This window comes from Delphinus delphis, chromosome 16 (assembly GCF_949987515.2).
Source record: "Delphinus delphis chromosome 16, mDelDel1.2, whole genome shotgun sequence".
NCBI lineage: Eukaryota > Metazoa > Chordata > Mammalia > Artiodactyla > Delphinidae > Delphinus > Delphinus delphis.
The window spans coordinates 28,163,155-28,184,833 of NC_082698.1; the positions used below are offsets into that span (position 1 = coordinate 28,163,155).

The 21,679-nt window shown below is 41.7% G+C and overlaps 1 protein-coding gene across 2 annotated transcripts in view; it reads left to right on the top strand.

Moving 5' to 3' along the window:
* Nucleotides 1-21,679, top strand: part of DNMBP (dynamin binding protein) — a 110,727-nt gene that overhangs the window by 38,749 nt on the left and 50,299 nt on the right. For both annotated transcript variants that reach the window (XM_060034269.1, XM_060034270.1), the window contains one exon: nt 4,881-6,884. In XM_060034269.1, the coding sequence (XP_059890252.1) occupies nt 4,881-6,884 (2,004 nt within the window). The remainder of the gene's footprint in view (nt 1-4,880; nt 6,885-21,679) is intronic.

A 21,679-nucleotide genomic window follows, 5' to 3' on the forward strand; every position in this document is an offset into this window, starting at 1 on the left:
CAACATCAGGGTAGTTGTGAGGATTAAATGAGGTTATACATGTAACGCATCTGGCAGAGGGTAAGCACTCAATAAAGATTAGCTATTTTATTATTCTCAACCTAGGATTCTTGGGGTTCATGGATGTGCTTCGGGGGACCTTATTTTCTGATGATTATGTGAAGTTTTGTGTGTATGTACATTTTCCCTGGGAGATTCTATTTCGAATCCAGACCACCAGTAGTTCTTCCAGCAGGTGTCACCCTTTCTCCTTTTCCCGAAGCTTTCTATTTGTTTTGGTCTGTTCCCTGTATTTTGAGTTATATTTAAATTCAGAAACAAGTTTGTCTCTTAGATCAGTGTAGGTGCTGTCCTAGAAAATAAAGAGGGGAAAAAAGAGAGAAAAAACAAAAGACAAAAACAAAACAACAAGGAAAAGACAGAGAAAGAGGAGAGAAAAAAAATTAGTGAGAGCGATGAAATATTTAATTGCCTGACACAACACAGAATGCTTATCCCTTGCCTATAAGCTCATGCTTCTAGGCCACCTCTCAACCCCCAGAAAAGACCAATGAAAATTGATAAACTTATTTACAAATAAATAGATAAATGATAATTATCAGTTAAAGCACTTGTGTCATAAGTCTGTGGTGCCATGTGTGTGAGATATCAGGATTTAGGTTCTGATATGGCTCGTGTGGAAACCCAGGTAAAGAGTGGTAGGTCTGCATAGAGTACAGAGTCCCTGGGCAGTAGATTTCAGTGAGGGACTTTATCCTGCAGGGTCAAACTACTTATATTCAGATTCTAGGACGTTCATTCTTTCTTATCATCTTATTCTTAATGCATTTCTTGTTTGAATAAAAAAATCTAACCAGAAGAAACAAGCAGTGTGGTGGCTGGGATTAATCGTGCATAAGCAAAAGGCTCAGGCTGACCCTAAGAGTCACCCCACTTCCTATTTTTTTGTTCACTCTATTCCAGGAGTTCCTCATATTGTTGTTTTTGAAGTTTAGAAATGATCACTAAGCAGCCTCTATTCCTAAGGCATAGGAATGCAAAAAACTCAGTAACAGGGCTGTAAAATAAAAGTGTTCACCAAAATTATCTCTAAAGTGCTTTTCAGGGCCTAAATTGTGACTTAAAACAAACAAACAAAACCTTTATTATATAGAAATAATCAACAGAATGACAATCTGCCAGGTAACAAAGCTTATCAAAACCGTCACCCAGGGAGTTCCCTGGTGGCCTAGTGGTTAGGATTCCAGCCTTTCATTGCCATGGATCGGATTTGATCCCTGGTTGAGGAACTGAGATCCTGCAAGCCGCATGGCATGGCCAAAATAAAAACAAACAAAATTGTTTTTGGACTTCCCTGGCAGTCCAGTGGTTAAGACTCTGTGCTTCCAGTGCAGGGGACATGGGTTTGATTCCTGGTCAGGGAACTAAGTCGTGCCGCATGGCCAAAAGAAAAAAAAAGAAAGAAGGAAAGGGAAAAAACAGTCTGAAAAAAACAACTGAAAATAGGAAAACAAACCCTATTATAAGGGTTTCATGAAGATTTGGTAAAACAAGAAAATATTCTAATTCTGCAGGTTTAAAAAAGCCAGTTCAGGGCTTCCCTGGTGGCGCAGTGGTTGGCAGTCCACCTGCCGATGCAGGGGACGCGGGTTCGTGCCCCGGTCCGGGAAGATCCCACATGCCACGGAGTGGCTGGGCCAATGGGCCATGGCCGCTGAGCCTGCGCGTCCGGAGCCTGTGCTCCGCAACGGGAGAGGCCACAGCAGTAAGAGGCCCACGTACCGCAAAAAAAAACCAAAACCAAAACAAAACAAACAAACAAGCAAAAAGCCAGTTCAGGGACCTCCCTGGTGGCACAGTGGTTAAGACCCCGCCTGCCAATGCAGGGGACAAGGGTTCGATCTCTGGTCTGGGAAGATCCCACATGCTGTGGAGCAACTAAGCCCGTGCGCCACAACTGCTGAGCCTGCACTCTGGAGCCCGCGAGCCACAGCTACCGAGCCTGCATGCCTAGAGCCCGTGCTCCACAACGAGAGAAGCCACCGCAATGAGAAGCCCACACACCGCAATGAAGAGTAGCCCCTGCTCGCCACAACTAGAGAAAGCCCGCACGCAGCAACAAAGACCCAATAGAGCCGAAAGGAAGGAAGGGAGGGAGGGAGGAGGGAAGGAAGGAAGGAAAGAAAGCCAGTTCATTTCAAAGCCAGGAGAGTGGGAGTTTTGGCACGCTTTTATTATTTTATTTTATTTTTTTTTGGCTGCGTTGGGTCTTCGTTGCTGCACGCTGGCTTCCTCTAGTTTTGGCGAGTGGGGGCTACTCTTTGTTGTGGTACGCGGGCTTCTCATTGCGGTGGCTTCTCTTCTTGCAGAGCATGGGCTCTAGGCGCGTGGGCTTCAGTAGTTGGGTCACGCGGGCTCAGTAGTTGTGTCACGTGGGCTTTAGAGCGTAGGCTCAGTAGTTGTGGCACATGGACTTAGTTGCTCTGCGGCATGTGGGATCTTCCTGGACCAGGGCTCAAACCCGCGTCTCCTGCACTGGCAGGCAGATTCTTAACCACTGTGCCACCAGGGAAACCCACGCTTTTATTCTTAATCACCAAAAGCCCTACTGTGTCTGAACAGTAGCCATGTCTCCAGTGAATTCCCTCTGTGGTCCTGATGGAATGGCCTTAGAACTAGTGGGGGAAAAAGTCACTTGTAATTCTCAGGACCCCAAGCTCTGACCAATGGATATTGAATCAGGAATTAAAGGAAAATAGAAATACAGGACCAAGACCTATTTTCAGGGACATCTAAGCAAAACAGCATGAAATCAGTGAAAATGTATTGGGTGCCTACCAGTAAATGCAAAATCTTACATTAGAAGCTGTGTAGTATATAAAAATACAAGTGTCAAAATTGTTGATATAAGTGATAATTTCTTTAGTAGGCTACAGATGGCCAAGATGTGTGTAGGCTTCTAAGGTTTCTCAGGGAAGCATGCTAAGGTTTCAGATGGAGAGGAGAGGCTTCTGTAGGAGACAATGAAAAGTCCCCTTGTGTGGAATAGGGTCTCAGAGGTGAGATAATATTGGATAGCTGGGGATGGGGCAAGGGGAGGTTGTGACTGGATGTGAATACCAGTTTGCACTGAGGTGAAAACATAAGAGTAGCCTTTTGGTAGCTTAGTTAACTAAACCTCTTTGGAGAGTGTCCACAGCAAACTTATTTTTTTAAATATATTTCCCGTAGTAAGAATAGGATAATTAGAGTAGAAGCCTTAGGCGGTAGGAAGAAGCCTTCATGCCTCATGGTAAACGTTTGAGCAGGGGAGGGATATGATAAAATGGGTACATTTGTAATCTTAGTTTGGCATGAATCATTTGGTAGACTGGAAGAGACAGTGTCTGGGGCGAGGTTTAAAAGAGTGAGATATGATGGGAGTTGGATAAGGTAGCAAAGAGTAAGTGACGAATGGAATAAATATTTTGAGAGAAGAAATTAGAGGACAAAAGGAAGTTAGAAGCGTGGAGCTAGTTAAAAAAGTTAAAACTGATGATCTACAAAATGAATAGTTCATAATCAGGTAATTAAAAGTTTGCTGCAAAACAATTTGCTGCAAAACTATAGGGTAATTTTTTAACTGGGACAAATCCTTTCCTCACCTTCTTCAATAATAAGGCAGATGCTAACTGTTTAGCTTATATTTTGTGAAGATAGCCTGAAACAACAATATTGGAGCTACTGGTTATTTTCAAAAACAAACTGCTGATTACTAGAACATTCTTCTAAGATTTCATTATGATGTATTTTCAGGATAAGGATAGTTCAAGAAGGGCTCTAACCAAGTGAGAGAGTGGCATGGACATATATACACTACCAAATGTAAAACTGAGCTAGTGGGAAGCAGCCACATAGCACAGGGAGATCAGCTTGGTGCTTTGTGACCACCTAGAGGGGTGGGATAGGGAGGGTGGGAGGGAGGGAGAGGCAAGAGGGAAGAGATATGGGGATATATGTATATGTATAACTAATTCACTTTGTTATAAAGCAGAAACTAACACACCATTGTAAAGCAATTATACTCCAATAAAGGTGTTTAAAAAAAAAAAAAGAAGGGCTCTGGAGAAAATAAATGAACAGTTTGTTGTCCACACCCTACACTTCCAACCCATTCCTGAAGATTCTTTCTTTGTTCGATTTTTGATATTGAATATAATTTAGTGTGAGAAATTAGATCCATCTATTCAAAGGACTGTAGTGGCCATGACTATATTCTTCATCATTTATAAATGAATCCAGTGGTACAGACTATTGCTGGTAGTAGCATTTCTCTAACTTTTTGATCTTAGGATGCCTTTACATTCTTAGAAGTTTTTGAGACCCTAAAGAGCACTTGCTTGTGTGAGTCTATTGATATTTACCATATTAGCTGTTAAAGCTGAGAAATTTTTTAAATTATCAATTTATTTTTAAAAACTCATATTAGCATTAATAACATAAATAACAGTTTATGAAAAATAACTAGTTTCCTAAACAAAAAAAATTTAGTGAGAAGAGTAACATTGGTTTGCATTTTTTGCAGATGTCTTTAATACTTGGTTTAATAGAAGAAATCTAGATTCTTGAATCTATATTCAGTTTGCCACGTTACATTGTTTTGACTGAAGTATATGAAGTGTATGAAGAAAATATGATAGTTTTGACCTCACAGACCCTCTAAAAGGATCTTAGGGATCCACCCTAAGTGTCAAAAAGTGTTCATGCACTTAAAACTCTAGGTTTATATTCCCTTGAATTTGGTAGCTATTTAAGATGATGAGTTGCACTATTAGTTATACCAGTATCCTGCTGAGGTGATAACCGAGGTCATTATCTTTGCTTCTCTTCTCTTTCTTCAGGTGACCTAGTGGTTCTCGATGGCACTCCCACTGCCGGCTGGCTGCAGGGCCGGAGCTGCTGGGGTGCCCGGGGCTTCTTCCCATCCTCATGTGTTAGGGAGCTCTGCCTCTCCTCACAGAGTCGGCAGTGGCACTCACAGAGTGCCCTTCTCCAGATTCCCGAGTATTCAATGGGACAGGCCCGGGCACTGATGGGGCTCTCTGCGCAGCTGGATGAGGAGCTGGACTTCAGAGAAGGGGATGTGATTACCATTATTGGAGTTCCTGAACCAGGCTGGTTTGAAGGGGAGTTAGAGGGTCGAAGAGGCATTTTTCCGGAAGGTTTTGTAGAGCTTTTGGGGCCCCTGAGGACTGTGGATGAGTCAGTAAGTTCTGGAAATTGCGATGACTGCATTACTAACGGTGAAGTAGATACCAACACAGGAGAAGAGAGACAGCCAGAAGAGGAAGGCGAGCAGCCAGGCACCTACGGGATTGCCCTCTACAGATTCCAAGCCCTGGAGCCAAATGAGCTGGATTTCGAAGTAGGCGATAAAATCCGAATCCTGGGGACCCTGGAAGATGGCTGGCTAGAAGGATCACTGAAGGGCAGGACAGGCATCTTTCCTTACCGCTTTGTAAAGTTATGTCCTCAAACAAGGGTGGAGGAAACCGTGGATCTGCCACAGGAAAGCAGCCTCACCAACATCCCTGACACATCTTTGGATTGTTCAGAGGACTTCTTAGAAGTGGAAGGAAAAAAACATGAATCTCATGAGTATAAAGCAGAGAAGTCCAACTCAGTTATTTCTGAAACATCCACTTCCCCACTGGAGCATCTGACTTCTGAGTATGAAGAAGACAAAAACTCTCACTGGGACGTGGGCAGCTCAGAAGGGCCCCCAAGAAGCACAGGTTCAGGGCACGAACAGCTTCTTACCAAATACTCTTCCACAAAGGATCCTTCAGAGGTGGTAAATGGTGTTACGTCCCAAACTCCAGTACCTTTTCATCCCGAATTGCAGAAAAACCAGTATTATTCTATAGGAGGAGGAAGCAACCCCCGCCCCCACCAGTACTCTGACCCTCTTCCTCTAGAAGCAAGGACTAGAGACTACTCCAGCCTACCTCCCAGAAGAACATACTCCCAGCCGAAAACCCTTCAGAAGCCAGTGACACCTCTTCATAGCACCTTTTCCCGTTTAGCCTCCAGGGCAGTCAGACCCAGCCAGTTGAGCCCTCAGCTCCAGGGCATGGCGAGGTGTGTGAAAAAGCACCTCACACCCAAAGAAAATGCTTCCAGCTTTTGCTCTGCATCAGAGAAATCAGAGATGAAGCCTGGTCTGCAAGACGAGACACCTGCTGTGGAAGCAGTGGCACTTTCACAGGGAGACGGCAACACGGACCTGGATTCTAAGTTGACACAACAACTGATAGAGTTTGAGAAGAGCTTGTCAGGGCCCGGCACAGAACCAGATAAAATTTTGCGCCACTTTTCAATCATGGACTTTAACTCCGAAAAGGATATTTTCCGAGGTTCCTCGAAGCTGATCATCCAGCAGGAGCTGCCTGAGAGGAGAAAGGCTCTAAGGCCACCGCCACCCCGTCCCTGTACTCCAGCATCCACTCCTCCCCATTTGCCAGTGGACCAGAGTCTGAGACCAGAACCACCCTTGGCAATGCGACCTTCTCGCCCCGCTCCCCTGCCTCCCTCGGCCCAGCAAAGAACGAATGCAGTACCCCCCAAGCTCCTAACCTGTAACCGTCCTGGCTGGGAGAGCCTAGAAAAGGAGGGCCCTGAGAACATGGAGAAAACTTTGGACCAGACTTCCCAGTGTCCCTTAGTCTTGGTGAGGATTCAGGAGATGGAACAGGACTTGGATGTGTGCTGCAGGGCTCAAGAAGAGCTGAACTTACCGCTGGAGGAGAAGCAAGAGGAATCACTAAGGGCAGAGACCCCTGAGAATCTTGAGTTCTACGAGAGTAACATTGAGAGTTTGGACATGGAACTCCAGCAACTTAGAGGTGAGTGATGAGGAGATAGTATATACTTGTTTCTTGACACCCACAAGTCCAAGTAACAGCCTACCCAGGCTTTTAGCAATGTGTTATCATCTATGATGGACAATTAAGGAATGGTTTGCTTTTTATTACCTAATTTCTCACTCTGTCACCACAATTAGATGGCTCTGTCTGAATGTATCCTATGACCACTATAGCCTCCTAACTCCATTTGCTGCTCAGGTAAAAAAGCTCAGACCTCAGTGACATTTATACCTCCTATACCTCTGTGACATCCATAGCAGTTGTGCAGATGGAAGTCCCCAGATATAACTTTCTTTAACCAGACTCTGCTCAGGACTGAAGACTTCCAGGCTAAGACTCATGAGAAAACAGTATGTTGTATCTTTGTGGTCCAGGGACTAAGTTTCAATAATAATAACAAACATTTATTAATGTATTAATAAGCATTTGTCACAAAGAATCTTCACAGCTACCTTGAAGGTACTGGGTTAATTCATTTGGCTACTTTATAGATGAGGAAACCAAGACTTGCAGAGATTAAGTAGCTTGCTAAGGGAACCGGGAATCGAGCCCATGTCTTTAACTACTATGGTTTACTGTTTCCCACCTTGCATATTCAAAAATTGAAATGCTGTCTCTTAACTTGGGGGTGACCAGGCTCTGGAGACTTCATTTGTATTCACCAGCCTATCAAGAGAAATAATTTATAAAGTAGGAAGAAGAAAAGAGTGAGATAATAGCAACTGGTCTACAGCCTGAGGAGAGCATGACTGCATGCCCTTTGGCATGCGTGCCAGAGAGCTCTGAACCTACATGTCGTTAGGAAAGTCAATAATAAAAAGCACTCTGTGGATCTAGGAGTTGCGGGATCCTAATAAATAAAAACAAGGTAATGGTGGCCCAGAGAGACTAAATCAAGATGGCAGACCAAGTACACATACCAACTTCCCCTTGTCCTTTAGATCTCTAAAAGTGAATGAAAAAAAAAAATAATAAATTCCAAGAAGAAAGAGTATTATCAGAAGGCCAGAAGTCGAGTAACTTTCTGAAAGATGGAAAGCAGACGGATTACAGAAAGAGAGGAAACCTCTGTCTAAAATATGCTCAGGCAAGAATTGCTGTGCAAGTGGACACAGTTCTGCGGGAACTCCACACTCAGAGGCATGGCCCGGGAGGATGTCCTGGAGCACATGCAGGGTGATGAATTAGGGACCAGCCAGATCACTGGGCCCCTGGGTCATTTGTGCTCAACAGGACAGTGGTGACATTTGCTCTCAAGGTAAAGCACGAGGGTGAGCACCTAGACATGTCCTCAAGAGGGTGTTCATTTAATATGAGTATCTGAACTCTTGGGGAATGCCAGATGCCTTGACGATTTCAGAGTGCCTGAAAAGGAATCCTGAGGGAACTTTGGCTCAGCGCTACATCCTCAAAGACATAGCAAGCCCCAGATTCTCCATCACCTTCCATACATACAAGTTTTGAGATATACTTGTAAACTGTTCTTGCATTAGACATACAGGTGACAGAACAAAACTCTCCCAAATTCCAGGTAGCAAAAATTTCTCAATAATGATACTTATTAGAATTAGTAGTGTTCCAGAGAAATATTATGTCTTCTATGCATAAAAACAGTGTGCAGTGTTTTTAAAGGACTATATGGAGTAATGGACTGGTACTGAGGGATGAAATTGGTATTCTTTTTTATTCAATTGACCTTCTTTTTCAGGACTAATAATTCAGCTGGTGTTCTTACTATGTTTTTGGTTTTTTTTTAAGTTCTAAAATTTTAATGCTGTGAAAGACCTGCAGTAGGTGGGTATAGTCTTAATCAGGAAACTGTTCTTTATTTGCATTCACCAAATACAGCATTGGCTGTATTAATATTGACTTGATTGCTTTTCAATAGGTGTATTATTTGTATCAATTGCTAGTATGATGAAATTACTTACTTCTTGCAATCACTGACAGTTCCTCTTAAGGTCATCTTTTTCTGTCTTCATAAAAAGTGTATCCAGCAATACAAGAAGTCCCTTGAAAGAGGCAGAATTAATCAGTTTGAGCACCAGGCTTTACCCCTCCAATCCAGTCCCATACAATCTCTAACCTTGAAATTTAAGGCATAAGATTTAAAGAACTTTTGATACAGTATTTATCTAATCCTGATTGATATTATATTTAGTTGTTTATATGCCTCTCGATGAAAATTTTAAGCCTAATGAAAAGACAGATACTGTACATTAGTTGGTTTGTCATTTCCCACACACCTGGTATAGTGTCCAACAGGTAGTAGACTCAGTAAATACTTGGTGAATTTAGTTTAACTGAATGAAGTTGAAGTTTCTGCTCTACCTTCCAGAACTTTCAAAGATCTCCTTCCTCCATTGTTATTTTGAACTTGGACTACTGGAGAGCTAAGGACTGTCAGTGCTGAGATGCTGGTCCCCTTGTCAGACACAGTCAATGGTAGCAAAATAGTCCAGTGCTGTGCCAGACCCAAAATTAGGTTCTTTATTGTAGCTATTGCTCCTCCTTCCTCTTCTCTTTTTTCTTCTTCTTTTTTTAAATAAGAAAATGTATGGACAAATGCCTAGCTATGCTTATCATGTGATAGGCATTTAATAGGGGTTTGAGAAATTAGAAGAAATATAATTAAGAAGCACTTCTAATTGCAAGACTTAAGTATAAGAAGAAAGGGTATGGCTTTATTTATTTGAACTGTAGTCAACTGAGGGCTCTGGTTTGTGCTTGGTGGTTTTAGAGCAGGATACACTTGACGGTTTGGTTTACATTCAGCTCCACCTTATGCATATAAGTGTGAATCTAGTTAGATCAACAGGGAATACATTGAATGGATTCAATTTAAGTATAGGATGGTATATAGATTTACATATAGCTCACACTTAAATATATATAGCCTTCATACTGTTCTTCATATTGCTCCTTAAAACTCTGGAATTATTACGTCATGAGGACTCATTTCCTAGAAGCTGTATTTTTTTTCAAATCTGATATGTTACCTTTTATAGTTTTCTGTTTCCTGTAGGTATCTTTCAGCTTGTTTTTTATTTTCTTTACCTATGGTAAGAATAGTTATTTTATAGTCTGCATATGATAATTCCAAGATATTAAGTCTTAGTGGGACTGTTTTTGGTGTCACATGGTTCTCATTCATGTGGTCTAGACTCCTTGTGTGTCTGGTTACCTTTTACTGTGTGCTAGTCATAGTATTTAGAAAACATTAAGACCGGAGATGAAGGCACCTGTCTCCAGAGAGGATTTGCACTTCTTTCTGTCAGCTGCTTCTGGTCAGCTAATGTTTCCCAATTCCTGAAGGATAGTAATCTTTGAGATTCAGGAACAAGAAATTGGAATTCCTGAAATTATAAATTATTCTGTATTTTAAAAAAAACTGTTATTTACGTGTTCTTAAGTAATAACAGTAATGTATGTAATAATCAACAGTGAGCAATTTTCCTGTGTTAGGATTATACTAAAAGTTTCAGAGATTTTATGTATATATACACATATATATGAAATAAATGCATAATTTTTTATTATTATGAACCAAAATATTATGAGATTATATATTTTAATGACATGTAAAATTATTCTCTACCTGATAATTAACTTTGAAATATTTTTTACTTTTTTTAAAAAATTTTATTTATTTTTGGCTGCGTTGGGTCTTCGTTGCTGCGCGAGGGCTTTCTATAGTTGCAGCGAGCGGGGGCTACTCTTCGTTGCGGTGCGCGGACTTCTCATTGCAGTGGCTTCTCTTGTTGCAGAGCATGGGCTCTAGGCGCCGCAGGCTTCAGTAGTTGTGGCTCGTGGGCTCCAGAGCGCAGGCTCAGTAGTTGTGGCGCACAGGCTTAGTTGCTCTGTGGCACGTGGGATCTTCCCTGCCCAGGGCTCGAACCCGTGTCCCCTGCATTGGCAGGCGAATTCTTAACCACTGCACCACCAGGGAAGTCCCTATTTTTTACTTTTTACTTTAAAATAATTTTGGATTTATAGAGAAGTTGCAGAAATAGTAGAGTTCCCTTAACCCTAATATCTTACATAACTCAAAAATATTTATCAAAATTAGAAAATTAACATGATACTAGACATCTGATAATATAAAACATTAAAATAAGGGAATATTAACACAAAATAAATGTTAAATAAAAATAATTTAAAAACTGTAAAATCATACCACAAATATTTAGTATTTAAAGTGATTTTTAAAACAAAATTTTAAATACACAAAGTATTAGTTGCCCTGTCTGATGGGATTGATCTTTGTTTTGTGACTAATATTCCAGACATAGAAAAAAGTTTCCTTTGATGTTGGTTGAGTGTTAAGAATGTATCCAAAAACATCTTCAGGTGGGGCCATTAGGGTACATGTTGCTTTGCATAAGCTCATAATCTTTCTTTTTTTTTTTTTACAGGTTTTCTTTTTTTATTTTCTAGCAACTATTTGCATTGAATATTTCTTTTTTTAAAATTTTAATGAAGTGTAGGTGATTTACAGTGTTGTGTTAATTTCTGCCGTACAGCAAAGTGATTCAGTTATACATATGTGTGCTTATATTCTTTTTTAACAGTGAAAATATTTTGTCTACTTGCCCTGATTTTGACTTTGCCATTGGAATCAATATTGTTTTGCTAATTCAAATTTTAGACAATAAATTTATGACAACATTCACATCTTTGAAAATTTTTTTAATTGAAATAATTAACATACAATATGATGTTAATTTCAGGTAATACAACATAATGATTCAATATTTAATATTCACATCTTCTCTGCATTTCTCTTGTTAAAATACTTACAAAGAACTATAGCCTATAGCAAATACAAACACTGGAAAACACTGAGCAAACATTTTTGAGTAGTATTAAAATAATGGAACATTTGCCTCTGAGCAAGATTCAGTGCTACACAGAATCATGTGTCAGAATTGCCAATTTAAGGACTTATTTTACTTCTAAAATTTGATATTTCTTGGACCATCACTTACAAGGTTTATATAAAATATACTGTGCAAATACGCTTATTAGTATTTATTTATTTTTTATTTTTATTTATTTTTGCTGTACGCGGGCCTCTCACTGTGTGGCCTCTCCCGTTGCTCCGGACGCGCAGGCTTAGCGGCCGTAGCTCACAGGCCCAGCCGCTCCACGGCATGTGGGATCTTCCCGGACCGGGCCATGAACCCTTGTCCCCTGCATCGGCAGGCGGACTCTCAACCACTGCGCCACCAGGGAAGCCCCTTATTAGTATTTATTTTATTTGCAAGAGTGACTCACTGTTAGCGCACAGGGCCATGAACACACGTGCTTTATAAACACATTCATAACATAGCAACAGTTACAAGCAATACTAACTGATTAGGTCCTAGTCACTTTTCTCCTATGTACTTTTGTCCCGGTCAACGTTAATCTTTACTCTGTGGGTCAGTATTTTCTGCTCTTGCTTTCAACTTGACACTGGTAGATTCTTTCTACCAGTAATGAGACCAGTAATGTCTCTACATTTATTGTTAAGCTTTATTCTCACAGAGAGTTATAGTATTTTCTCCTTTTTTTTCCAGATTTCTCCGCTGATTTTTTCTTACGATTCAGAAATCGTAAGATCGTAATATAAATTATATAAATATTATCGTAATATAAATTCCCTAAGCAACGCTGAGGAGGAATTCCCACGTGGAAACGATATCATTCTGAGTCCACCTCCACCTTAAACTAATTTCAAGGCTTAAAGTACCTTGGACGGTGAAGGTATTAGAGCCCGAGATGTAATTTTGCAGGAGGGCTGGTCCAGTTCTGATTCTCTCTCAGGAGTCTCTGGAATCTTAGCTTATTTATAGAAAAGGTCTCCTTTTAGACTCCTTACCTTGCCTTGGGCTTTGGGTTATCAACCTCTTCTCCTCAGAGGGCCATTGGAACAAAAGCTGAGTTTTCTGGGACTGGTAGATGCCCCAGGGCATTGTAGTTTCTGTGGTTATTTACCCCTCTGGATTCTAGTTTTCCTTTTGGTTTTGGCCTGTACTCTACCGTCTTGTCATTGATGATAGTTTTAAGATTTTTAAATAGTTCGTCTAACTTTTTAAGCTTTCTTTCTGTGAGATGGTTGGCCTAAACGTCATTTATTGGAAATAGAAAGTCCTTTATTAGTAGTTTTAGATAAGCTAGTGTTTGGCTGTGTCTGAGAATTAGGAGTTTTAAGTCTGGAATTATCATGTAGAGTCAGGGTAGAATGCTAGGAGGCATTTGTGAGTATAGTGTGTTGGGGATGATATGTCATTGTAGGCTTCAGGATGCTATCGAGTCAGTCACTCATTCATCCAGCAAATGTTGGTTAAGTTTTTACCATGTGCCAGGCACTGTGTTAAGGGCAGCGTATATAGTAATAAACATAGATGTGTTGTCTGCCTTCCAGGAGCTTCTGGTCAGATGAGTTGCTAATTAACAAGTAGAAGTCCATATCTAAAACACAGTACCTTACTAGTTTGGGAAAGAATTCTTATACCTGAGGCATTCCAAGGAGTCTTCAGAATAATAAATTGCTTAATAATTTAAGCATATAATAATAATTGAGTTCCCTGGTGGCCTAGCGGTTAGGATTCCGGGCTTTCACCGCCATGGCCTGGGTTTAATCCCTGGTCGGGGAACTGAGATCCCGCAAGCTGCGGGGCATGGACAAAACAAAAACAAAACCAAAAATGATACCTTCAAATCTGATAAATAGTTTGGCTTCTGAAGCAGTAGAAACATTCAGCGTTAGTCCACAGACTTTTCAGATTTACCAGTACAAGTTACTTTTAGAAGCCCTTATTAGAACTACATCCTGTGGCCCTGAGAGAATCTCATTTTAGCATATCATAGTCCTTTTCTACCTCGAGGAGAGGTTCACATGCCTGAATTGGACAGTCAGGGTTGTACATTCATTTCTTTACTCAGCAAACATTTCTTCAGCACATAGTATGACCCAGGCACTGGCTATACACTGATTAATAAAAAGGATATAGTCATAGTGTCATTCATATTTGTGTATCTTTGAAACTCTAGTGATCATACTGATATTGACCTCTGTATTTAATCACACTGTCTCTCTGTCTTGCTGCCTTTGAATTATGGCCATAGTTAATTTCTGTGTGGGCCAAGACCCTGTTGTTCTAAATCAGTGCAGTGGTTGGTAAATTGTAGAGTCAGCCTCTTCCGCATCAGGAACCTTGCTCCTAAACGTCTCCCCTTAAGGTAATGCCAGGAAGAAGGTTGGCCAGAGACACTCGGGGTAATTTTTAATTTGAATTTTAAATGACTGTTGCACATCAAATCAGAATGTTTTTCAGGAAAGTAACATTTTCCTGAAATGTTAGTAATGAAATGAAAGTAACCAAGATATTGGGTGAGATCTAAGGTCCACTAAAGAGAGCCATTAGGTTAACCAGTTGGAGAATGACTGATATGGAATAATAACATCTTTACACTGAAGTGATACATAATATTCCAGACAGATTTTTTAAAATTGAAGGTATGGTTTTTCTACATACAGAAGCAATTTATTATTCTGAAGACTCCTTGGAATGCCTCAGGTATAAGAATTCTTTCCCAAACTAGTAAAAGGTAATAGAGTTTAAAAGGTAAAACGTTTCGTGGTCTTTTAAGATATAAAAGTTCATGTAAAAGAAATAATGATTTTTCTTTCTAGTTTGTCAGTACATAAGAAAAAACCCAATATCCTCGGCTTTTGTAACATCTAGTTCAGGGTGCTGGCTCAGTAAAAATTAGCTCAGTTACTTGTAATGGATTTTATCTTGGTATATAAATCCATAAAACAGCAACCATAGTCAGAAGCCATTCAGAGTCCATGATGATTCAGGACAGAAGCTAGTTTTCCTTTTAGCAGACAGGGTTTAATGTATGTCAAGAACCGTAGCTAGGAATGGTTAACTTATAATTAGCCCGTGACGCACTAGTCTTTGCAGTTTGTAGTGTGGCTTTGTGAACATTTCTTCACCTCAGCTCCAGGCAGAGGGGTGGAGAAACTGGAATAGCTCCAGGGACTTCAAGTATGGGTTTCAGATTTCACCCAGGCTTTGTAGCACTTAGTGCTAGCCTCCTGCCTCAGCCACAGGCATTCCTGCTGCCACTGGCTACCTGAGCGTGTTGACTACTACTGTTCACTTTACCAGATGTAGCAAGACCCCAAAGATGAAAAACTCTGGGGCAGTCATTTATTCAATAAATACTGTTGAGCTCCTGCTGTATTCCAGGCAGCGTTCTAGAGTTATAGCCGCGATCTCTGCCCCCATGGGGAGAGACAAACAATAAGTAAAAATATGCGTATTATTAGGAGGCAAAAGAACCTATGGAATCAGGAAAGTGACTTTTGAGTGAAGATCTGAATGATTGTAGGAAGCCAGCCAAACCATTTTGGGGGTGGGGGAGATTATTTCAGGCAGCTAGAACAGCAAGTATAAGAGTGTGCCTGTTGTTTGAGGACTAGCAAGGAGGCCAGTTCAACTAGAGCAAAGGCATGGGCTTTGTAGCCCATCATTCGGAGTAAGACGAGAAGCCCCAGGAAGGTTCTGAGCAGGGGAGCAACATGATCTTAGAACTTTACAGAGTCACTCTGTCTGTGGCGTTGAGAAAATACAGAAGTGCAGAGGCAGAGAGACCAGTTAGGAGGCTACTGTAATGATCCAGGCAAGAGGTGATGGTAGCTTGCACCAGGATGGCAGAGTGGGGTTGAGGAGAAGTGCTCAGTTATTTTGAGCATCATATATAAGGTATATTTGAGTTGGAGCCAGTAGGACTTGCTGGTGGATTGGATGTGAGGTGAAAGAGATGAGGATGACCCTGAGATTGAGCAACTGGAAGGACTGGGGTTGCCAGTAATTTCTCAATTAATAGTGAAGAGTGCAGGAGACGCTGGTTGGTGGGGGAGGTGGGACAAGGCAGAGGTCAACCGAACAATTTGATACACAGGCCAGAGTTCAGAGGAGTTAGGCCTGGAGACATAAATTTGGGACAAATGAATTTTGACAGCACATAGACAAATTCTTTCAGCACATAGACATTATTTAAAGTCATGACATTTAATGAGATTACTTAAAAAAACAAAAAAAGTATAGATAGAGAAAAAGAGAAGAGGCCCAGGGAGTGAGCTGTCTGGAAGATAGGAACGGAAAGAGTAGGATGATGACAGCAATTATAAATAATTGAGTGCTTATACTTTGTCAAACAATGTGCTAGGTGCTTTTATACACTTTTTCCAGTTCCCCAAATTGTCCACAGCTGACAGATGAGAAAACTGAGGTTTGCCGAAAGTCTCACAGTTGGTAAGTGGGAGAGCCAGATTCAGATTCAGGTGGGTTTCACTGTACAGCTTTATGTACATTCTCACTGTGCCACAGCGAAGTGGCAGCGTGTTTTGACGTAAGGAGGGATTGCTTGACCTCTGAGAGTGGGTGGTAGGAAGCAACAGTTGGAAAACTCAGATCTACAAGTGCTCAAGGTGGAAGGATCCCAACTGACTCTTGCCAACTTACTTCCAAAATAATTTATGCCAACAGTAACATTTTTAGTACTCTGATTGGTTGAAAACTATTTGCTAAATTACATATATCTGTGGATTTAAGAGCATATATGTATGTATTGACATATATATTTTTAAAATATTTAATCCTTCCTCACAGATATACTTTTTTTGTGGTACGTGGGCCCCTCTCACTGTTGTGGCCTCTCCCGTTGCCGAGCACAGGCTCCGGACACGCAGGCTCAGCAGCCATGGCTCACAGGCCTAGCCGCTCCGTGGCATGTGGGATCTTCCCGGACCGGGGCACGAACCCGTGTCCCCTGCATCGGCAGGTGGACTCTCAACCGCTGCGCCACCAGGGAAGCCCCAGATATACTTCTGACTGTTGGCTTATCATGAAGTTACTTAAGTTTCCAAAGTGTTTACTCATTCATACTAGTAACATCCCCAAGCTGCTCACGGTTTCCAGTTTCTCTATTTGAACCCTCACCTAACTCACCTTTAAGTGCATCATAAGGTTTTAAACTCTAAAACATCTTGAATGCTTCTCACAGCCCTGTCCATTTAGAACATCCTTCAAAGTATATCAGATCCCCCCAACACCTCTTATTTTCCTGTATTGCAGTCTTTATTTTTCTTTTTACAGTGCCTTCAGACTCTTTTCTCTGTTTCTGCCTTCCCCTGTCCCAGTCAGTTGTCTTTTCATTAGTCCACAGTCTCTTCCTTTACTGGGGAACTTACTTTTTGATCTTAAGTATCTGTCTTCTCCCTCATTTCCAGACCCTCTTCCCACTTAGCTGGAGGCTGTTGCTGTATTGAGATCCCTCAAGTTACTTTAACCTTAATGATAGGGTCTTCTTTACAGCTCCTCCTAATTAACCCTTAGGCTGAGAGGCAGCTGCACTAAGAGTGGAAACCACATTCCTAGTCAAGGAATTTCTTGAATTCCTTCTGTGTGCTAGGTAACTGGGTACAAAGGAAAAGACCTGGGGCAGCCAATGTTGGGAATGTGGAAGACAAGGGAGATGAACTAGCAAAGGAAAAGGAGCAGCCAGTTAAGTGAAGGAAGAGCTTCAGGAAAGAGGAAGTGACTCTGTCCAAAAGCTACTGAGAAGCCAAGTAAGATGAAGTCTCAGAAATGACCATTGGATTGGATGACCTTGTCAAGGGCAGTTTCAGTAAAGTGATAACAAAGGGATAAAAGCCTTATTGGAATGGATTAAAGATAGAGTGAGAGGTAAGGAAATAGAGGCATTGAGTATTTGGCTTGCTCAAGTCTTTCAAAGCAGAAGTTCTTTGTAAGATGGGAAACAGGACTTCCCTGGTGGCACAGTGGTTAAGAATCCGCCTGCCAGTGCTGGGGACACGGGTTTGAGCCCTGGTCTGGGAAGATCCCACGTGCCGCGGAACAACTAAACCCGTGCGCCACAACTACTGAGCCTGTGCTCTAGAGCCCGCAAGCCACAACTACTGAGCCCGCGTGCCACAACTACTGAAGCCCGCGTTCCTAGAGCCCGTGCTCCACAGCAAGAGAAGCCACCACAATGAGAAGCCCGCGCACCGCAACAAAGAGTAGCCCCCGCTCACCGCAACTAGAGAAAGCCTGTGTGTAGCAACGAAGACCCAATGCAGCCATAAATAATAAAATTTTTAAAAAGATAGGAAACATTCATAGGCTCATGAGACTGATGGTTAGAGGGGGCACACTGAAGTGCAGGAGAGGGAGGGCCTAATTGCCGAAACAAAGTCTTTGAGGGGTCAGGAGTGAGTGGATCAGTGAACCAACAGAGAGAGAGATTGGCCTGTTATCAGAGCAGAGATAGTTCTTCCATTCTAACAAGAGGGAAAGCAGAGCAGATGGGTACAGATGCAGGTAGGATGGTAGATTTGATGGTGAAAAGATGAAGAAACAGGCTTAGAGAGCTTAAGTAACTTTCCCAAGATTATACAGCTAGTTAGTGGCAGAGTCAGGATTCAAAAAAAAAGCACAGCCTGTGCTTTTAACTTGTAAGCTCTCCTGCCCTCTGCCTCGCATCTAGCATGTGCCCAATAAATATGACCACCATCAACTCATTAAACATGGGAGTACCTCTTGTGCCCCACGTACAGAGCTGTGCTGGAGATTGGACTTGGTCCTTGCCCTCAAGCTTTCAGTGTAATAAAAGGAGGTAAACAAGTATAATAAAGTAACAGGTAAGATGAGAGGGATATTTGCACGGTGCTCTGGAAAATAGCAAGAACTATGGGAATCAGAGAGCGTCACTGGGGCAGAGTCTTAGAAAGTGAGGAGGAATTGATCATCAGGCTGGAGGAACCACGTGGGCAGTTACAGAGATACTGTGAAAACAGGGTTCTTACTAGATTGATTTATTTATTTTTACTGTCTCCTCCCTTTTGTTCCTTTACCTTTCCTCTACTTTCTGCCTCTTTTCTCTCATCCTTCAAATCCTGCTGCCCCACCTTCGCTTCTAGCATTATGTTCGGAGAATTTCTATCCAGGGATGGTCATTGTAGCTGATCACCCACCCTATAGTAACCAGTAACAAACATCATGGCAGAGTACTGCTCAGGGCTTTTGAAGAGGGCCTGTGGAATGTGACTGTTGTTTCAAGTGAAAGGGAAGATAACTATCTACAAAGTTGTATTTCACCAGTAGGACTAGGACTGAGAAAAATAAGAAAGTTATTTCTCTGTTATCTCCTCATTCCCTTGGGCCACATTTCTTTGCACACAGATTTATCACATGAAAAGTGCAACCCATTCACAGCTTTTGATTAGTTCTGGGTCTCAGTAATGAGGCAAACCTGAGGCAGTTTACATTTTTATACAGACTATATCTTTAAAGTCCCACAGGCAGTAGGGCTTAGAAAAAGAGAAGAGGGGGTGAGGTGGGGAGAGGGGAGCTCCATATTATAACCAGCTCTTCACTCTTCACTCATCCAAAGATCATTTCTTTTTACCTTTGTGTAACTTTTACTACTGGATTATTTTTATAACTAGTATCCTTCTTACCTGTAATTTATCCTCTTTTTATCTGTTCTCTTGGTCGATTTACTAGGTGTGTTTCTTATCATGCTAGCTTTATCAAAGACTTTAAGTTGCCAAAGGAAACTCTGTTTTCCGTAACAGTTAGGGAAAGATAAATCTTTATTTTTAACTTAGAAATAAGTAAGATCATAGAATTTTAGATTTAAAGTGGCAGAGAAACTATTAACTTCTTCATTTTACACTAAGAAAACTGACAGCCAGAGGTTAAGCATAGCTACAAACTGGTTATTAGCAGAAATTGAACTTCTAGAAGCTAGCTGTCCTAATTCCCCCTCCTATGTGCCCTCTTTTACGCTGTTCCTCTGTATAACTCATAGTCAAAGCTGTCCTCCCAAATTATGTTGTCATCCTGTTGGTTTGTGAACCAGACCACAGTCTTTATTGGGTTTAGGCAGTAGGTTTTAGATTATTGAGCCGGCCGATACTGGACAGTCTTTCTGTAATGTGCTGGTACAAGTGCTCATCGCGGTTGGGTGGTGAGGTTCAGCACTGGGGCAGGGTGGAAGTAGGCCAGGACTGGAGACAAAGAGGGAATGGCAGTGTGGGGCGAGGTGTGTGCACACTTGCCTCGGCAGTGGTCCACCCCTGAATTAGACCATGATAGAGTGTACTTGTTTGTTTACTTGGTTTGAGGGAAATTAAGGCTTTCCTAGGTTTTTGAGATACTCCTCTGAGCCTAGTGCCGTGAAGTCAGACAGATCTGGGTTCAAATTATGGCCCCTCCTTGTACTAGTTTATGTGATCTTGGACAGGTTTTTCAAAGTCTCAGAGATTCTTTATCTGTGGTAAAATAAAGATAACATAATATCCTCCTTACAGTTAGTGAAGATCAAAAAGCATTTATATCAACTTCCTAGCCCCTCATCCTGATCCTGGCACTTAATACACACTTGACAACACGGCAGCTGCCAGGGCTGTTGCTACTACTGCAACAGAACTATGGAACAAAAACCTTTGCATGAAAATCAGATTTAACAATCTAGAGGTTCATTCAGTAACTATTAGTGTAGAACCTAAAAGGTGTGTAACAGCACATTAGGTATTTGAGGAAAGGAAAAAGGAGTTGCGAGGAAAATAGAAGCATGGATTTTTAAAACTGGAGGAATCAATGATGTCATTGAGGCCAGCTGCCTCATTTTATAGATGGGTTGGTTGAGTCCCAGAGAGAATAAGTGGTTTACCCAAGAGTAAACATCTCATTATTATTATTATTATTATTTTTTTTTTTGGCTGCATTGGGTCTTCGTTGCTGTGCACGGGCTTTCTCTAGTTGCAGCGAGCAGGGGCTACTCCTCGCTGCAGCGTGCGGGCCTCTCACTATGGTGGCCTCTCCCGTTGCGGAGCACGGGCTCCAGCTGCGCGGGCTTCATTAGTTGTGGCACGCAGGCTCAGCAGTTGTGGCACATGGGCTAGTCACTCGGCGGCATGTGGAAACCTCCCGGACCAGGGCTCGAACCCGCGTCCCCTGCATTGGCAGGCAGACTCCCAACCACTGCGCCACCAGGGAAGACCAACATCTCATTATTGATAAAGCATATAACCCTGGTCTCCTTAGGGTACTTACACTGTTTCACAAATAGGGATTAGATAAAAGTTCAAGGATACTTGATAGATGACCAGATAGCTAAAAGAGTAATCTTACTAAAGACTCTCTTAGCATGTCACTCCCCTATTCAGAAACCTTCAGTGACTCTTTATTATCCATTGAATAAAATAAGTGGCATTCGAGTCCCTTGGGATCTGCTGCAACCTACCCCTCCAGCATGATCCCTGTTACTTATTCTTCAGAGTGTTCCCCATTACCTAGTTCTCCATATGTGGAAAGTCTTTGGAAACCCTGCTTATGCTTGAAGGCACAGCTCAAATGCTACCACTTCCATGAAACCTCCAGTTGTCCTACCAGGGACTTCAGCTTTGTTGCCATTGCCATTTGTGTTTGTCAAAGCACTTTTCACATGCAATCTTACTTTATAGTGTGTTGCTCCTGCATGGTAAGAGACAGAGACCAACTTCATCCTTTTCTCTTCCACAGTGCTTCACATAAAATAATCTAATGTTTGATGAATTCATAATGGTATTTTTATACCCACCTTTCTGATTTCCAACCTCATTCTCCAGTTCCTAAATATGCTATATGAATTAGATAGGAAAGAGATTTAGGAGATGAATGGTTTTGATGCTTCTCTGGCATGACAAGTATCAAGGAAAGTGTGAA